We start from the raw sequence: 18,775 nt of genomic DNA, 5'->3' as shown, positions 1-18,775 counted from the left end.
AGCAGGCAGCTGTTGGTCAGGCTGTTCTAAAAACGCTTTTTCAGACTGCTGCAGCTGGCACGGGCGGCCGCCGTTAATGGAGGGACTGCTATGTATTCTATGCACAGATATGAATTCAGCAGCCCACATGCCTCGAACTGCAAATGCTACTTACCAGTATGCATCTGTTCTTGGCATGTAGGGCTGCTGACATTCATATCGCCCACCCTCCTCCCCGGCGCCTGTAGCAGCTGCAGAATTCATTCATATACATACATATGCTCATAGCATGGTCATCACTCACATTCTTCACTCCATCTCTGCCAATGGCTAAAAACAATCTGGGGATGGAGGCGATGCCCATGCGCACTGTAGTCCAGGGGAGGAGCCACCTATCTCGTGATACTTCGAAGACTCTTCCAGGACAACAATGTGCAATCATCCGGACCCAACACTAGGTGGCGGTCTATGCACAGATATGAATGTCAGCAGCCCTACATGCCAAGAACAGATGCATACTGGTAAGTAGCATTTGCAATTTGTTGGTCCAAAGGGTATCATAGTAAACTGGAAGTGGCCACTTGAAGTGGAGAATACTGTCTTTCCTTTTGCTCCATGGGGTCAGACATATCTACCAGTACTCTAATGTGAGATCAAAGGTACTAAGATATTTGGCAGCCCCAACTTGTCAATCAATTCCTCTGCCCAAGGAATTGGATGTGCATTAGTCCTTGTCACAGTGTTGAGATCTCTATAGTCCATTTAAAATCTCATTTCTTTATTTTCACCTTTGGAGTGAGGTTTGAGAACCAAGACAACTGGACTGCTCAGGGGCTCTGATGGTTCAGTGACACCCAATTCCAGCATCTTGCTTACTTTAGCTTAGATGTCTCTCTGACATGATCAGACTACCTGTAAATTTTGTTTTTAGCAGGTAGGGTGTCACCAGTGTCCAAATCCTGGGTACAGCAGATAGTCTGGCCAGGGGTTAGAGAGAAGAGCTCAGTATACTGATTAAGGACTTGCCCGCAACCAGCCTGCTGTTAGTTGGTGAGGGTGTCTGACAAAACCACTCCGTCAACATACCCATCTTTTAGATTGCTGGAGAGGAGATCAGGGAGAGGTTCACTATCATTTTCCTGTCCCTCATCTGTGACCATGAGCATTGTCACATCAGCTCTGTTAAAATAGAGCTTCAGGCGGTTGACATGTATAACTCTTTTGGGATATTTGCAGCTACCAAGTTCCACCAGATAGGTGAACTCCCCTTTTCTTTCAAGAAGAGGGTAGGGACCGCTCCACTTGTCTTAGAGCACCCTAGGGGCCACAGGCTCCAATACCCATACTTTCTGCCATGGTTTCAACTCGACCATGGCAGCGTTCTGGTCATACCGCTGCATTTGACGCTCTTGACTGGCCTGAAGGTTTTGGTTTGCTTTTTCTAGGTACTCAGCTATTCCAGAACGAAGGCCAAGCACATAATCCACTGTCTTGTTTATGCTCTTTGTGGGGCTTTTCCCACCTTTCCCTTACAAGACTCAGAGGACCCCTAAAAAGGTACCCAAACAGAAGTTCAAAGGGTGAGAACCAACACCCTTCTGTAGCACTTGCCTGTAGGTGAAAAGCAGTCAGGTAAGTAAGACATCTCAACTCCTTCTGAGTTTTTCAGGGAGTCCACTAGGCATGACTTTCAGTGGCTGGTTAAACCTTTCAACCAGGCCATTGGTTTGTGGGTGGTTGGGAGTAGCAAACTTATAGGTCACCCCACACTCCTCCCACAAGTGTGTTAAGTCTGCAGACATGAAGTTTGTTCCTCTGTCTGATACTTCCTCCTTAGGAAAACCGATACCAAGGAAGGCCTTGGCCACTGCTGGAGCACAAATTTAAGAAATATTTTAGCTAAAGGCAATTTTTGATATACTCTTGTCAGATCACTTATTGATGAAGTGGTACAAGAAATATCAAAGTCTTGTACCCCACCTCTGCACCACCATTTTAAGAAGCCTGCTCTGTATATGGTATGCCACTATGTGGTTATACATTGCACAGAGTCAAGCCCATGACGCTCTATGCATTCCCTGGCACTTAAAAAACAAGCACTGGCGTTGCCAATAGGTCTCGCAGTAGGAAAGTTGGAGCTATTGGTTTTGTAAATGACAAAGCCCTTTATGTATTTAAAATGATAACCAAAGTGAAAGGCATTGTTATTTGCAATTGTAATGGCTCCAACTGTCGTACTGTGAGACCTATTGGCAACGTGAGTGGTTTTTCGTGTGTGAGTGGCGTTGTGTGTGTGAGTGGCGTTGTGTGTGTGAGTGGCGTTGCGTGTGTGAGTGGCGTTGCGTGCGTGAGTGGCGTTGCGTGTGTGAGTGGCGTTGCCTGTGTGAGAGGCGTTGCCTGTGTGAGAGGCGTTGCCTGTGTGAGTGGCGTTGCCTGTGTGAGTGGCGTTGGCTGTGTGAGTGGCGTTGGCTGTGTGAGTTGCGTTGCATGTGTGAGTTGCGTTGCATGTGTGAGTGGCGTTGCGTAGTTGAGTGGCGTTGCGTAGTTGAGTGGCGTTGCATGTGTGAGTGGCGTTGCGTAGTTGAGTGGTGTTGCGTAGTTGAGTGGCGTTGCGTAGTTGAGTGGCGTTGCGTAGTTGAGTGGCGTTGCGTAGTTGAGTGGCGTTGCGTAGTTGAGTGGCGTTGCATGTGTGAGTGGCGTTGCATGTGTGAGTGGCGTTGCATGTGTGAGTGGCGTTGCATGTGTGAGTGGCGTTGCATGTGTGAGTGGCGTTGCATGTGTGAGTGGCGTTGCATGTGTGAGTGGCGTTGCATGTGTGAGTGGCATTGCATGTGTGAGTGGCGTTGCATGTGTGAGTGGCGTTGCATGTGTGAGTGGCGTTGCATGTGTGCGTAGTTGAGTGGCGTTGCGTGGTTGAGTGGCGTTGCATGTGTGAGTGGCGTTGCATGTGTGAGCGGCGTTGCGTAGTTGAGTGGCGTTGCGTAGTTGAGTGGCGTTGCGTAGTTGAGTGGCGTTGCGTAGTTGAGTGGCGTTGCGTAGTTGAGTGGCGTTGCGTAGTTGAGTGGCGTTGCGTAGTTGAGTGGCGTTGCGTAGTTGCGTTGCGTAGTTGATTGGCGTTGCGTGGTTGAGTGGCGTTGCATGTGTGAGTGGCGTTGCATGTGTGTGTGAGTGGCGTTGCATGTGTGAGTGGCGTTGCATCCGTGGCGTTGCGTAGTTGCGTGGCGTTGCGTAGTTGCGTGGCATTGCGTAGTTGCGTGGCATTGCGTAGTTGCGTGGCGTAGTTGAGTGGCGTTGCGTGGTTGAGTGGCGTTGCGTGGTTGAGTGGCGTTGCATGTGTGTGTGAGTGGCGTTGCATGTGTGTGTGAGTGGCGTTGCATGTGTGAGTGGCGTTGCATGTGTGAGCGGCGTTGCATGTGTGAGTGGCGTTGCATGTGTGAGTGGCGTTGCATGGTTGAGTGGCGTTGCATGGTTGAGTGGCGTTGCATGGTTGAGTGGCGTTGCATGGTTGAGTGGCGTTGCGTGGTTGCGTGGCGTTGCATGTGTCAGAGGCTAAATGTAGCACAGGGAGACCTCCAGCGGTAAGACAATCAAAAACAACTTAGAAAACATTTCACAGTATGAAGAGATCAAACTCATGAACGAGCGTGATACACCTCAGCTAAAAATCATGATAAATAACAACACACATTAGAAGTGAAACTGCAAGTACAGAAGGACCAGCTTTGCTTGTTTAAAACTCCCACTTCAGGCAGATGAGTGTAATGTGTAAAGCGTCTTGTGCACATGAGCAGATCGGAGTCTGGAAGCAAATACAAACAAGAGGAATGACTGAGGCGCATTGGTGTGAAGCACATCAAAGGGCTTCTCCTCCCCTAATTAGGTGAGGAGAAGCCGTTCCGGGAAACTGAAAGTACGGCCGGCCTGCGGCCGGCCATGAATAATTAGGGGAGGAGAAGCCCTTTGATGTGCTGGGCTGGCTGGCCCTGAATGCGCGTGCATGTTATCACGTGGTTCACGTGAACAGCATGAAAACCGCGGGGCTGAAAGCCCTTTGGTTTGAAGAGAAAATAGCCGACTTGAATTCTCCCCATTTCCCATTCCTGCGGAATGGTAAAGGCGAGACCTAATTAAGGAATAAATTGTAGGCCCATATCTGCTCATGCAGATATGCCCACACCTGGAATGTAGTGCACCCTGCCTTAGGGCTGGTAAGGCCTGCTAGAGAGGTGACTTACCTATATCTTTAGCAGTGTTAGCTGACATGGAACCTAAGCAGGGTGCCATGTGGACTTTGTCGTTTTTAGCCTCACACGGGCGTGCAAGCTGGAGGGGCATTGGCATGGCTCTAGTGAAGGGGTCCCAGGGATTCCTCTTCAGCTTCCATGCCATAGGTACCCAGGGTATCACTTAACGAAGGACTTAAAGAGGGCGGAAGTGCTAGTTGTGGATATGTTTTTAGAGAAAGAACACTGGGTCTGGGAACCTGGACAGCAGGAACCCAGTGCTCTACAGCCAAAGTTGCATCAAAAGCCAGGCAGAAAGTGTGTGGGGGGTGTACTGCATCAGAAGCCCATCTTCTCACACAGGGTACATTACATATGGGATCCTGGTCTGCAAACGTTTTTTCTGCCCTGGCATGAATTTACACTCTGCCTCCTGAACAGCAACGTAAAATCCGGAAAAAGCAATAAATTATTGCCATTAAAGTTGAGAGGGCCCATCATCTGTGCCAAGCAAAGAGCTGTATCCCTGGCTTAAAAATTCAACAAACTTGCCATGATGGGCTGCACCAAAGCCGCGGGTAGCAGTCTGCTAATCAGCAGTCTATGGGCTCTCTCTCTACCACCAGCATTTGGGAAAGGGCATCCGTTCATTACGGGTGTCATGGCGGTTAACCAACCAGTTATGTGGCCACCAGCGCAGCTCACACAAAGGGCAGCATAGTGAAGCAATCAGCTACCCCAAGGGTAGAGAACCAGCCAGCGCTGCAAGCCAGGCACTGCATCCCAGCACTCCTCGCCACACATGCTCAATCTTATAGGCAAGATCACGCCGAAACATGGGTATCCGACGGACCCAGGCGCTCACCAGACATGCAGAGAGCGGTCTTCATAGCCCACAGGTCCTCCTTGGCTGATAGCGGCATGCTGCACCCATTCGCAGCTGCCACACAGTTCTCGCCCCAGTCCTCAGCCGCTCTGCGCCTTGACTCTGAGATCTGTTCCCACCGCCCGCATCACTACAGCAAGGATGCCGACAGTATTACTGCAGCAGTCGGTTGCCAGAAGATGACGCCACTCACAGTGTCAGCCCTGCGCTATCACAACACTGCTCCCGATCTTTCCCTCCCTGATACAACCATTTTTAGAGCTGTGATCACTGCCGCCTCCACGCGTCGTCCATAGCATCACGTCACATAAACAATGATACCGGTAGAGTGAAAGGCGTGGTCTTAGAATGTTTCATAAAATCGGACAGTGAGGCACGCATGTAAGGACAGATAAAGGTCCCTGACAGCAAGAGCCTCTCGTCAGAGTGGCCATCTTCGGTGCCAGCTCCCTGACTCCCCCTCGTTCTTGACCTTGATGGCCTCCAGCACTTTATCCATACTTAGCAATTGCTCATGGTACATTGAGATGTCATCTTCTGTGTCGGATACTCTACGCTTGGGTTGGTCCAAGCAGTCGTCATTCTCATAGTTTTTGTCACTACTGCAGTCAACCATATCAGTGAGGGTTTCGATCTTTGAATCTATGGTCGACGGCTGTGTCTCATTTCAGTGAGCAGGTTTTTGATGTCAGAATCTCAGCTGAGCTCAAAGAGGCTGTTAATGAGCGGTCTTTGCATCCCCTCCACCAATGGCTCACGTACCCATCTCAAATGTTATCTTGTGTTGGCCTCAATAGTCTTTCCCCATTGTGGAGTGAATTGTAGAGTGCTGTGCGTCAAATATCAAGGTAGCAGCAGGTGTTCTGCCCGGTCCTCTGATCCCCTGAATACAAAAGTAGACTAATCAGCCTGCTGTCCTAAGACAATAGGTCCTGCCTCACCCAGCTAATATATTGATCTTCATGGCATGAGCATACTACAAACAATACATAGATGTTTGTTGATTGACCATAATGTTAAGCCTTGTGTCGTCAGTCTAATGTCCCTTGTGGATGACTTGTGTTGAGAACTTCTGAATTTCTCTCAGGTGGTATTGTGATTTCATAAGTTTACCTCACTTTCGGTTTCTTTTAGTATACACTTGAGGTGCATAGATGTGTTTAAACTGTGATTTTGTGGGAGCAGAGGTTTGGAACAATTCTGTTCCCAAATTGTTTGCTTACAGTCTAATGTCCAGACATCCTTCAGCAGAGACTGAAAGTCGGTTAAAATGTCATAGGTTTGTGGAGTGCCAACACCTGTAGTTAAGAGGTTAACAAAGATTTCTGGTGAATTTCCAAAAGCCCTTTCATAACACTAAGGTAGCTGGAAAGAGTGCTTGCTTTGTGGCTTCTCACTTGGTGTTCTTGAGTTATTGCTTGAGGGCTGTTAGCATATTCCGGGGATACTGGTTTTAGCATTGGATGCTGGATGTTATGTTTGGATGAGTCTGGCATCTTTTGGAAAGCCTGTTCAACAGAAATCCCCCTTTTCCTCTTCATTTTTAGGTCTTGCGTAGGCTGCGCAATGCTATGTCTCCTTGAGACATGTTTACTGTTAGTGGGCTTGGAGTCCACCCATACTTACCATTGGTTGGCTTAAAAAACACTCTCCATTAGTTGCTTCCTGCTGATAAGCTCTGCGCTTGGCTCTTCCCTCTTCCTGCATGAGACCATCTCCTGTGAGCCCTAGTACTTGTGTCCTTACATTGCTCGCGGGTTTGGAGTTTTAGAAGGTAATGTGTTGGTGTTGAGCCTCTCTGTGGAGTGCATCTTTCGTAGCTGGCTCTGTTGCTCCATTCCATTGTCTGTTTGCGTGTTCCTAGCAGAATAGATGAGCGGGAGGCCAGATGCCTTTGTCTTGTCCTTTGACTTTGTTTTAGTTTCTGCTTTTCTGTAGCGAAAACTCAACCCGAAGGTGTTAATCGCCTCACACAAGAACTCATTCATTTTGTGTAGGCATGGGAAGATTAAGTGAGCCACAAAATTAGGTGTCACGCAGTTTGACAAGAATCCGCAAAATTTGGCTACACAAGACACATTTCAAGATCTTATAATTCCACACCACACAATTTCACCTCACATCTTTCCACTCATGCTACATAATTATAATCCCACAAGTTCAACTCAACATATTTCCCATCCGTTCCATGCCACGTAATTCCACATCACATACCATACCACACCACCCAACATGATTCCCCTCCAATCCACATAATTACTCAACACAACACAAGTCTTATATAATTCCGCTCCACATAATTCCACTCCACGCTACTTAATTACACTCCATGCCACATAATTACACTCCACATATATCCACTCAATGCAAATATATATAATTACACTTCACAAAATTCAACTCTGTGCTATGCCACACTATTTCACCTGCCTCACAGTTCCACACTACACAATTCAACACCACACAACATAATTACACTCCAGAAAATGCCACTCCACACCACATAATTCAACCCCACATAATTACATTCCAGTTTATATCACAATATTACACTCCACTCCACATAGATTCACTCAACACCATGGTACATAATTCCACTCTACGCCACAATTCCACACCAAACAACATATTTTCACTCCGCAACACATAATTCCCCAATCCCCACATAAGTCCCATCCGCAACACATAATTCCACACAATGTAACACTGAACCACATAATTACACGCCACTCCATGCAATACCACTCCACATAATTACACTCCATAATACACAATCCCCACTCCACGAAACACTCCTACACTAAATACCACACAATTGGTACCCCCTGCCTCCTGTTGTAATTTGGTGAGTTTGTTTACTTGAAAACAAATTGTACATACATAGCTCTCGGTGGCTTAGCGGTTGGGGCTGAAGTAGGCTTCACTAGCTCTAAAAATAGTTTTTAAAGGGTTTTGCTTTGTTTATGGGTTAGTCTCAAACGTTATTCCTTGTTATGAAAGCATTTTAACAAGGAAAAGAAACACATGAACGTTTTAGTGAAATGTAATTTTACAATTGTAAGATTTCAGTGCTTCAGACATGAAGCCCAGTGGCCAAGTGATAGTAAACCATTTTGGGGGAGAATGTTGTATCTTGTAGCACACAATTAGCCAGTCCTCCTTTCTGTGAAAACAAGGGTGAAACTCTGAAATGGTTAATTTTAACCTTTTAAAAAAAATAGAATTAATTACTTTGCATTACTTTCTAGACCAGTAAATTATCTGAATTCCCCAATGAAGTAGTCCAATTTTTATTGTTTAGAAGATGATGCCTATTTGTACGATTTCCTTGCGTTTTTTTCTGTAAAATAAATTTGGTGTTATAACCGAAGTTGCTTGGGGAAGACATGTTTTTATTTCAGATCAATTTTAGAATTTTATTTAAGAAAATGTGTTTCTAGGATCTTGCACTTGTGAAGAGATATTCTAATGCTTATTATATCAGAGAAAACTCGGTGAAAAGTCTGTGATGAATCATGCTTCATTTTGTTTGTCCACGATATGTTAAACCTTCTTTTTTAAAGTCAGTTACTTTCTTTCACAAGGGACTTTGTCAGTGGAGACAACCGCCCGGGAAAGAAATCTACCGTAAAAGTAACATCTCAGTCTATGAAGTGGATGGCAGGGATCATAAAGTAAGTACTCTGTGTGAAATGAAAGAGGAGCTATGTTTCTGCGAGCATGCCCACTGTCTGTGTGTTGTTCATGTCTGTTTCTAACCACTGTTGGAAGGTACTGGAATAGGTCTAGAGCAACCAGATTTCCATGTGTTTCTCACAGTTGGTCATATCGGGAAATTGGGACTTTGAATTCTGACAACCTGACCAATAGAACACTTCATGGTTCATAGGGATCATCAACATATGCTCAATTAACTCTGGAAACCTGTCTAATAGTGTTTTGGGCAAGGAGGCTTAGCAATAAAGAAAATGTTTAGGGTAAGGAGGATTAACAAGAAAGAACTTGGTTAAGGATTTCCGGGTTTAAGCCTAAAGTCCAACAATATTATTTTAAATGCACCATTTGACAAAAACATCTCTGAGGTCCTAAGTTTGACCAGGCGCTTGATAAAATGAAAAAAAGACACTGAAGTAGATAAGTCCATGTGAGTGATCCAGTCTCCTTCAAACAGAGGCTCCATTTGTCGCTCCTTTTACTGAGCAGGGTCCAAACCCTCACCCTCAGACCAGAACACCTCCTCTTACAAAAGTAATAACCAGTCCTCTTCCTCAAGAGTTTTTTCTGAGGAGGATATAGAGGAAACAACTCTAAAGGGAGGGGTAAGGGCACCACACCCTGTAACTCCCCTACCCCTAGTAAGCAGTGACTTTCCCACGCTTCCCTCCGACCATACCACACCTGTCGGAACAACACATCAGCAATTCTCCAGTATTAGGGGTGTCTTTCATAGATTCACATGCTTGAATATTCCCCGTCGTCGAAGGGGGAGTCCCACAGTAAATAAAATAGCAATATTGCTAATATATATATACATATAGTATCATAATAAGTAGTAAAAACAGATAAAATATATACTGAAAACCTTCACAAAGGTTGCTACATAGGAATGCATTAGAGAGAAAAAACTCATTTGCAACATATCAGTGTCATTATGTTAGTCCAAACTGCAGCCAATCAGGCTCAAGCACCCTCTAGAACCTTCTCCTCAGAAGCTCAAGCCCTCAGATTTTCTACCGCACGTCGTGTGAAGGGAGTCTCCCTGAGCTCTGCTCAGTTTTTTTCTTCATATCTACTCTTCTCTCAGTTTTCACAAGATGTCAAGTAAGAAGTCTTTATTTAGACCTTGTTCTTCCTGTGGGGAATTGCGTTTATTTGAGAAGGACCCTCACGAAAAGTGTATTTACTGCCTGTATCCTGAACACAAGGTGGCTGACTGTAGGTTCTGTAGAACTTTCAATCCTAAAACCCTCAAGGACAGGGAGGGTCGTCTTCTTTTATGGCTTAAGCGCCTTCAAGATAAAGACACAGTTATTTCTGACGCAAAAAGCCTTCAGTCAGCTCCTTCTTCTGTGGCTTCAAAGCGTGGCAGTGTTCAGGAGTTGCCATCTCCTTTTCTGAAGAAAAGAAAGCTGGCTTTGACTGTGGCTACAGTGCCACCTACTGCTACTGTGTCTGCTGTGACTACGCCCACGAGACCTGGCTCTCAGGCGTCTTTTCCAGCCTCTATAAGTGTGGTTACACTTATGACAGCGCGGTCGTCGACGGGCTCGTCGACGACCATTCCGACGACGAGATTGGCTACTGTGGCTTCGTCTACGACTACGGTCACGACGACGGCGTCGTCGGCGAGATTCTCGTCGACGATCCCTATTATATCGTCGACGAAAAAGCCAACGTCGACGAAGAAGCCATCGTCTTCGATTCCGTCGACGTCGAAGATCTCGTCGACGGCTAAGCTCCCGTCGACGACAAAGCTCCCGTCGACGACGAGGATTCCGTCGACGACGAAGATTCCGTCGACGAAGGCACCGTCGACGTCGAAGATGCCGTCCACAACCCAATCGACGTCGAAAATACCGTCGACGACCCAGTCGACGTCTAATACACAGTCGACGTCGAGAACCACGTCGACCAGCTCGTCGACGAGCACATCATCGACGATAGTGTCGAAGCCTTCTAGGTCTACGGAGACACCTACAGCATCTCCGTCTACGGCGACTGTTTCCAAGTCTTCATCGTCTACGCAGGGATCTGCATTAACAACAGCTTCAAGTTCTCTATCCTTCGCCAACATGCCTTTAGTGCCCTTGGACACTTCAGTTTCGGCAATGAAGTCTTCAGTCAGCATTGTGGAAGATTCCACTCTCCACCTACAATCACCTGCTCTACAGCCACCATCTCAGTTGTTCGTGTCAGACCATGAGACGGAATCAGTTCCGGATGAAACTGTTTATGGTGACGCCCAGAGTCCATCGGATTTAATAATTAAATGCCAGGACACTACTTCTGAAGAAGATGAAGATGAGCCGGTAGACCAGCACGAAGACCAATGCGTGCAGGTTCCCATGACGTCTATTCCAATGACGCTATTTTCCAACCTCCAACATATGTTGGACGATTACAATAGATGATTTCCGCCTACCCCCCAGGGTACTCCGGTACATGGATCCTCTGACGTAGCAGTTTAATTTCAGCCTCAGCAAACACCTCCTAGGCAGTCTGCTCCTTCAGAACATTTGCGTGCACCTCTCTCCTCTAATCCACAATCAAATATGGACGATGACGCAGAGCCAGAGAGAGAGGAAGGAGAGGTTAATCAGGATACGGAGGATGAACAGGATCCTTATATGGCGGAATTCGATGACTATCGGGTTCAGACGCCCTCGCCACAACAGGGCGCTTCAAGTGATTCACCTCCGGTGGACATCGCTAGTTTTCATAAACTAATGGACAAAGCGGCGGACCGCTTTAAGTTGACAAGGGTCCAGCGAGATGAAGACTGTTTCCTTTATGATTTTAAGAATCAGCCTTATAAGCAAGTTCATACCATACCAATTATAGAATTTATTTGGAAAGAAGGGCAAAAGATTATGCAGGCTCCTAACTCCCTGCCTGCCCAAATACCTAGATTGGAGAAAAAGTATAAGGCCCCAACGGGCTCGCCTGCATGTCTGCTCTCTCATCCGAAGCCAGACTCCGTGGTGACTCAGGCAGCACAACGTCGTGCGCACAACCCTGCAGCACCTGTCACTTCCCCTCCCGATAGAGAGGGTCGTCGATTGGATGCAGTTGGAAAGAAATTTTCGTCCATGGCGTCAACTTCAGCCCGTGCCGCAAATGCTCTCGCTATTTTGGGTCGTTTTGACCGACAAATGTGGTCAGACATTTCCGTCTTGCTTGCACAGCTTCCGGAGACATCCAAAGCGGAAGCGCTCCAGGTCCTTCAGGATGGACAAAGAGCTTCAGAGGAAATAATTGACTGTGCTGTGGATGTGGCAAATACTGCATTCCGTATCCTTGCCAGTGCTGCGGCGCTCCGACGCCAAGGATGGTTAAAATCTACGTCATTCAGGCAAGAGGTCCAGTCAAAAATAATTGACATGCCGTATGATGGCGAATCTTTGTTTGGTTCTCAAATCGATGCCTCTTTGGAGACCATAAAGAAGGATACCGACACGGCAAAGTCGCTTGGATCCTTACAATTCAAGAAACAGCCCTTTCGTGGAGCGCGGGGACGGGGCACCTCGTCCAATTTTTCACGAGGAGGACAGTCACAGTACCGCCAGTACAATCAAGGAAACCAACGGTACTCAAATCAGCAGTCTTCTCGTCAACAACACTCCAGGTCCTATAGAGGAAAGTCCAATTATAGAGGTTCCAACAACGCCAACAAACGGCAATGACTTGCCAGTTCAACAGGATGTTGGAGGTCGAATCTCGCAGTTTTACTCTCAGTGGTCTCAAATAACATCAGACCAATGGGTTTTGGACATTGTGCGCAAGGGTCACGCCTTGGAGTTTACAGAGTTTCCTCCTCATTCTCCGCCTCCGCCACCTCCCCATCTAGAAGAACTACAACATCAAGTTCTACTTTTGTTAACAAAGGGTGCAGTCGAAGTGGTTCCTGTATCTCAGCGAGGGAAAGGTTTCTATTCAAGGTTTTTCCTCATTCTAAAGAAGACGGGGGAGTGGCGTCCCATTATGGACTTGAGGTCACTCAATCTATTCCTAAAACAACAATCCTTCCGCATGTTGACGTTGTCGGAAGTCTTGCGACTTCTCTGCAGCGGCGATTTTTTAACGACAATAGACCTGCAAGACGCCTATTTTCATGTGCCAATTATCCCTCAACATCGGCAGTACTTGAGATTCAAAGTGGGACACAATCACTATCAGTTCAAAGTCCTACCTTTTGGCCTCAGATCAGCTCCTCGTGTGTTCACGAAGGTTCTGGCCCCGGTCATGGCTTATCTGCGTCTTCAGGGAGTCCAGATATTTCCTTACCTGGACGATTGTCTTCTAAAATCCCAATCCTCAATCCAGTTGGATCACGACACACGTTTGTGCCAAACCCTGTTCAAGTCTCTAGGGTTGACCATCAATGTGGAGAAGTCACACTTCACACCTCTGCGAAACAGGACATTCCTCGGAGCTGTCATAGACACGGACGTGTCAAAAGCGTTCATCTCCGCCGAACGGAGACAGAAGATAGTTCATCTGGTCTCCACCATCAGATCAAAAAAGTCAGTTTCAGTGCGAATGTTAAAATCATTTCTGGGGATGGCATCATCTTGTATCGCACTGATCCCGAATTGCAGGTTACGTACCCGTCCTATACAGGAGGAATTAGACCTACAATGGCGACAGGTGTCAGGGTCGTTCAACGATCAGGTGACAGTCACACCCTGCATGAAGAGCAGTCTGCTCTGGTGGGAGCAATGAACCAATCTGATCGAAGGGGTCTCCTTCCTTGCCCAGCCTCCAGATCTGACATTGACCACAGATGCGTCCATGGATGGATGGGGAGCCCATCTCCTGGACCTTTCCATCAAGGGAAAATGGACGGCGATTCAGAGAGCCTGGCATATCAACAGGCTAGAGTTGCTGGCAATCTTCCTAGCGCTCAAGGCTTTCTTACCTGTGGTGCACGGAGAATCGGTGCTGGTTCAAACAGACAACACCACCAGCATGCACTACATGAACAAACAGGGCGGCACGAAATCTCAGCCTCTGTCTCATCTTGCTCAAAGAATTTGGGAATGGGCACTTCGTCACCACATTTCTTTGACAGCAGTCCATCTGCCGGGAGCATCAAACATACTGGCAGATTCCCTGAGCAGGTCTGCGTCATCCACTCACGAATGGGAGTTACACCAGCTGACTCTGGACCTAGTGTTCCATCAATGGGATCATCCCAAGATAGACCTCTTTGCAACTCCAGTGAATCGGAAGTGCCAGACTTTCGCCAGTTGGCATCCTCATCCAGAATCCAGCGGCAATGCCCTACTCATGGATTGGAGCGGCCTGTTTGCTTATGCGTTCCCACCGATCCCATTGGTGCCAAGAACGTTGTGGAAGATGCGCAGGCAACCCTGCCGCTTGATTCTAATCGCCCCACGTTGGCCCAGGCAGGCTTGGTTTTCAGAACTCCTTCTAATGTCACAATGCAAGCCCATTCGTCTACATCCACGTCCGAACCTCCTGACGATGAACGGCGGACAAATTTGCCATCCAGACCCGTCGACGCTTCAATTGTCGGCATGGAACCTGAATACGTTGAATTTGCCTCTTTAAGTATGCCCCAAGAATGTAGAGACATCCTAGCGTCTGCTAGAGCTCCATCAACCATCAAAACATATAGGTTAAAGTGGAAACGTTTCTGTCATTGGTGCCGCAGCATCCAACGTACACCCAATCAATTCCACTCCAGACCAACTTTTACCGTTCTTTCTAAGTCTTGCTCAGTCTGGTCTTTCACATGCCACATTGAGAGTCTTTTTGGCGGCCATTTCGCGCTACCGCCATGATGGCTCTACGTCTCTCTGTTCATCCAGAATCATCCGACAGTTCTTTAAAGGACTTTTCAGGAAGTTCCCTCCGTTAAGGCGCCCTCCTCCAGCATGGCACCTCAACGTGGTATTATCACAACTTATGAAACCTCCATTTGAGCCAATTCATCGATCACACCTCAAGTTTCTTACCTGGAAAGTTGCTTTGCTTTTGGCTTTGACATCGTCTCGTCGTGTAAGTGACTTGCACGCTTTTACCATCAAACCTCCGTATTTACAGTTCAAGCCCGATGGAGTGTCACTCCGTACCAATCCTTCTTTTCTACCAAAAGTACCTACTGACTTCCATTTGAACGAGCCTGTCTTCTTAAAGACTTTTTTCCCGGATCCTAAATCTCCTGCAGAACAGCGACTACATTCTTTAGACATAAAACGTTGTCTAAAATTCTACAATTCAAGAACAGCCCCTTTCCGTAAATCCGATCAGCTATTTATAGCATATGGACTACTGCGAAAAGGGCATTCAGTGACTAAACAAACAGTAGCACGATGGCTCTCTTCAGCCATATCATTTTGCCATCAGCAGGCTGGCAGGCCTTTACCTACTCCAGTGAAGGCACATTCTACAAGAGCGATGGCATCGTCCACCGCGTTGTTTGCCGGAGTGCCTCTACACCAGATTTGTCGAGCAGCGACATGGTCCAGCAGGCACACCTTTACCAGACATTATTGTTTGGAAGCTGTCAACGAGGCGGATACCGCAGTGGGGCAAGCAGTGCTTCGTCATCTTTTCAAGTAAGGTGAGCCTCTGTTCCCTCCTCCATTCTTGAGATTGCCTTACTTTTAAGCTATATATTGTTCTTCAATTGTTTGGAAATGTTGCAATCTCAGCTCTAGGAGGTTAGTGCTATCTATTCTATTCAAGCATGTGAATCTATGAAAGACACCCCTAATACTGGAGAAGAACAATTGTTACTTACCTGTAAACAGGTGGTTCTCCAGTATTGGTGTCTTTCATAGATTCACATGCGACCCACCCATCCTCCCCTCAGAGGCTCTTCTTCTTCTCCTCATGCGCTATTATTACTAGTGCTACGAAAATCTGAGGGCTTGAGCTTCTGAGGAGAAGGTTCTAGAGGGTGCTTGAGCCTGATTGGCTGCAGTTTGGACTAACATAATGACACTGATATGTTGCAAATGAGTTTTTTCTCTCTAATGCATTCCTATGTAGCAACCTTTGTGAAGGTTTTCAGTATATATTTTATCTGTTTTTACTACTTATTATGATACTATATGTATATATATATTAGCATTATTGCTATTTTATTTACCGTGGGACTCCCACTTCGACGACGGGGAATATTCAAGCATGTGAATCTATGAAAGACACCAATACTGGAGAACCACCTGTTTACAGGTAAGTAACAATTGTTCTTTCTCCCCTTTTGGCAATCTATAACAACCGACAAATGGGTGATCGGAATTATCCAACATGGTTATTGCCTGGAGCTCACCCCCAATCCTCCAAACATTACACCTCGTTCTCACAAATTGTCTATAGACTACAAAAGTACAATCATATTTACCTGTACCAAGTCCTGATTGGCTCTATAAATAAAAATTCAGCAAAGAAATATTTTTGATACAAACAATTGGTCTGAGTTTAGTCTTTGAGTGTGTGAAATAACTTCTTGCCTGAGTGTGAACAATAAATGCTTAACACTACCCTCTGATAAAGCCTTACTCCTCGCCCACACTACCACAAATAGAGAGTATGGTATCATCTACTTTTACCTCTACAAGCCTTTGGGGGTCCACTGGACTCTGTGCACACTATACCTTACTTTGGTATAGTATATACAGAGCCAGCTTCCTACAGGCTCCTCTCGCCTGTTGACTGGTATGCTGTCCGTCCGCTCTCTAGAGGCAAGGCCGTGACACTCTCTACTGCATCAGGCCCCGCTGCTAGCATTCGTTCAAGGCTTCACGGAGCCTGAGTCTGCCGGCCCCCACTTTAACTTTCATGGGGGTTGCCTCTGCTTGCTATTGATCTCTGGCGGATCCTCGTCTCTGCACACACACACACACCTAGCTGAATCTCCAGCGCCGCCTCTAAGCTGGGCCGTGGTATCCCGCGTCACACCAGTCTGCTCTGAATTATGTCGGCTGTTTCCCTCAGCGGGACACCGTTGAGAACAGCTCTGGCATCCCCGCAGCCTCCAGGTCGTGAATCTGCCTCAATGGGCCTACGGTAGGCTGATTAAAGACCTAATTTTAGGGGATTAGGCAGGTGGGAGACGCTTGCTCTGCAGTTGACAACGCCCCCCTTCATCCGCAATATTAACCCTGTTCATATGCGTCCATATGAGATACTGCCTCATCCTCCATATTTAGCAGAGTCTGACTAGAGATATTTTACTTTTAGAGTATATGCTGTGGCTTTATGCAGATAACTTCCGGCACACCATCCTTATAATCCTCTAGGGTGGTTAAAGAATTTGAGAGCTCTGTTTCGCCCATTTCCTTCCCATCTAGTGAGAACTCAATAGGGTGCTAGGAGCCCTTATCAAAAACATTTGTGCTTATAGATAAGGCTTCTGTTGAGATGCTGTTATGGAACTCTGCCTTATCAATTATCACATCCACAGGAAGCATTAGCACAATACAAGCATTTTCTATAAAGCCACTATTTCTAAAATGTGACAAGGAAAAAGTCACTGTGTTTATGAAGACTAGTTTCATACCCAAGGTGTCAACCTAATTCCATGTGATTGAAAAGAAAATAATAATTTACCAATGTTTCTTTCAACAACAATCTATAGTGACAGAAACCTCTTTTCATTCTTTGAACTTTAAATAATCTGTATAGTTCTATATTGCTAGAACAAAGCACTTTTGCAAGACTAGTCAGTTTTCTTGCAGATACTCCAACAAATTATGCAATTTGTCAAAACTGGACTTAGTACATTAGAATACTGCATGTATCTTTATGCTAATTCGTGCTTTTTTCCCTTTCCAAAGAAAATTAGTGAGTGTGGCATCTAATTTGTGATGGAAGTCCTGGGATAAAGTAAGGGGTAGCATAGTGATGAGATAATTTACTAGTGGTGAGATCATCATCTTGATGGTCTCGATCCTTCCCCACCAAGTTCTGGAGACCAACCGTCAAGCTGCCTGCTAATTTTCTCTAAGGTGTTTTTTTCATTATGTTGGAGGGTTTCCAGAAGGGTGCTTCCATATTCAATTCCGAGATAGTTAATGAAGCCAGGCTGCCAATACAGGCCTGAATTTCCCAGCATGTCCTTGTTACTGACTATGTTCAGAGGTTTAACCTCCGATTTATCCCGGTTCAGTTTATAGCCTGAGTGGAGTGAATAGTTTTCTATGGTAGTCATAAGGGCCTCGATGGAGGAGTCAGGCTGTTCAGTGACCACCAGAATGGCATCTGCATATGCGGGCAGTTTTACCCGCGTGTCGCCAAATTCCACACCTTTAATTTTATCGTTTTGTTTTATATTGGCGATAAGAGGTTCCAGTGTCAGGAGGAAAAGAGCTGGAGAGAGAGGACAACCTTGTCTGGTCCCTTGTTCTAGACGGAATAGTTCGGAGAGAGAGCCATTTATGACAATACGGGCGGAGAGGGGGGGGGTAAAGGGCCAATACCATGTCAATGTAGGGCTTTCCAAGGTTGAAAGATTGCTTGCCCCAGTATTGGAACTTTCATAGATTCCCATGCTTTGTATCATTCCCCGTCGTCGGAATGGGAGCCTCGGTAGTATAAAAACCATAGAAACAAAAGAGAAAAACAGGCCTAGGCCTCATCTAATTTTGTATCCTATCACTCTCTTTGTGCAAAAGAGACCAAACTTTTGCCAGGACCAATCAGAGCAGCCTCACCCCAGAGAACCTTCCTAAGAGAGCTCAGAGCATTAGATTTTTCTACTGCACGTTGTGCTAGGGAGTCTCCACTGAGCTCTGCTCAGTTTTTCTACAACCTTATTGGATTTTGGATTACTTCTTCAATTTTCTTCAACTACTATCAAGATGTCTGACAAGGAGAAGAAGGCCCTTTTCAGGTCCTGTGCCTCTCTTGGGAAAAAACAACTTTTTGTGGAAGATAAGCATGAGAATTGTATTTATTGCTTATACCCGGATCACAAGGCCACAGACTGCAAAAT

The 18,775-nt window shown here is 46.3% G+C and overlaps 1 protein-coding gene across 2 annotated transcripts in view; it reads left to right on the top strand.

The window, feature by feature from the left end:
- The window catches only part of KAT8 (lysine acetyltransferase 8), a 346,163-nt gene that overhangs the window by 159,237 nt on the left and 168,151 nt on the right, over positions 1-18,775 (top strand). For both annotated transcript variants that reach the window (XM_086932009.1, XM_086932010.1), the window contains exon 6: positions 8,673-8,762. In XM_086932009.1, the coding sequence (XP_086788135.1) occupies positions 8,673-8,762 (90 nt within the window). The remainder of the gene's footprint in view (positions 1-8,672; positions 8,763-18,775) is intronic.

This window comes from Lissotriton vulgaris, chromosome 7 (assembly GCF_964263255.1).
Source record: "Lissotriton vulgaris chromosome 7, aLisVul1.2, whole genome shotgun sequence".
Taxonomy (NCBI): domain Eukaryota; kingdom Metazoa; phylum Chordata; class Amphibia; order Caudata; family Salamandridae; genus Lissotriton; species Lissotriton vulgaris.
The sequence above is the reverse complement of the archived record's forward strand: the minus strand, read 5'-3'. Positions and strand labels throughout refer to the sequence as shown.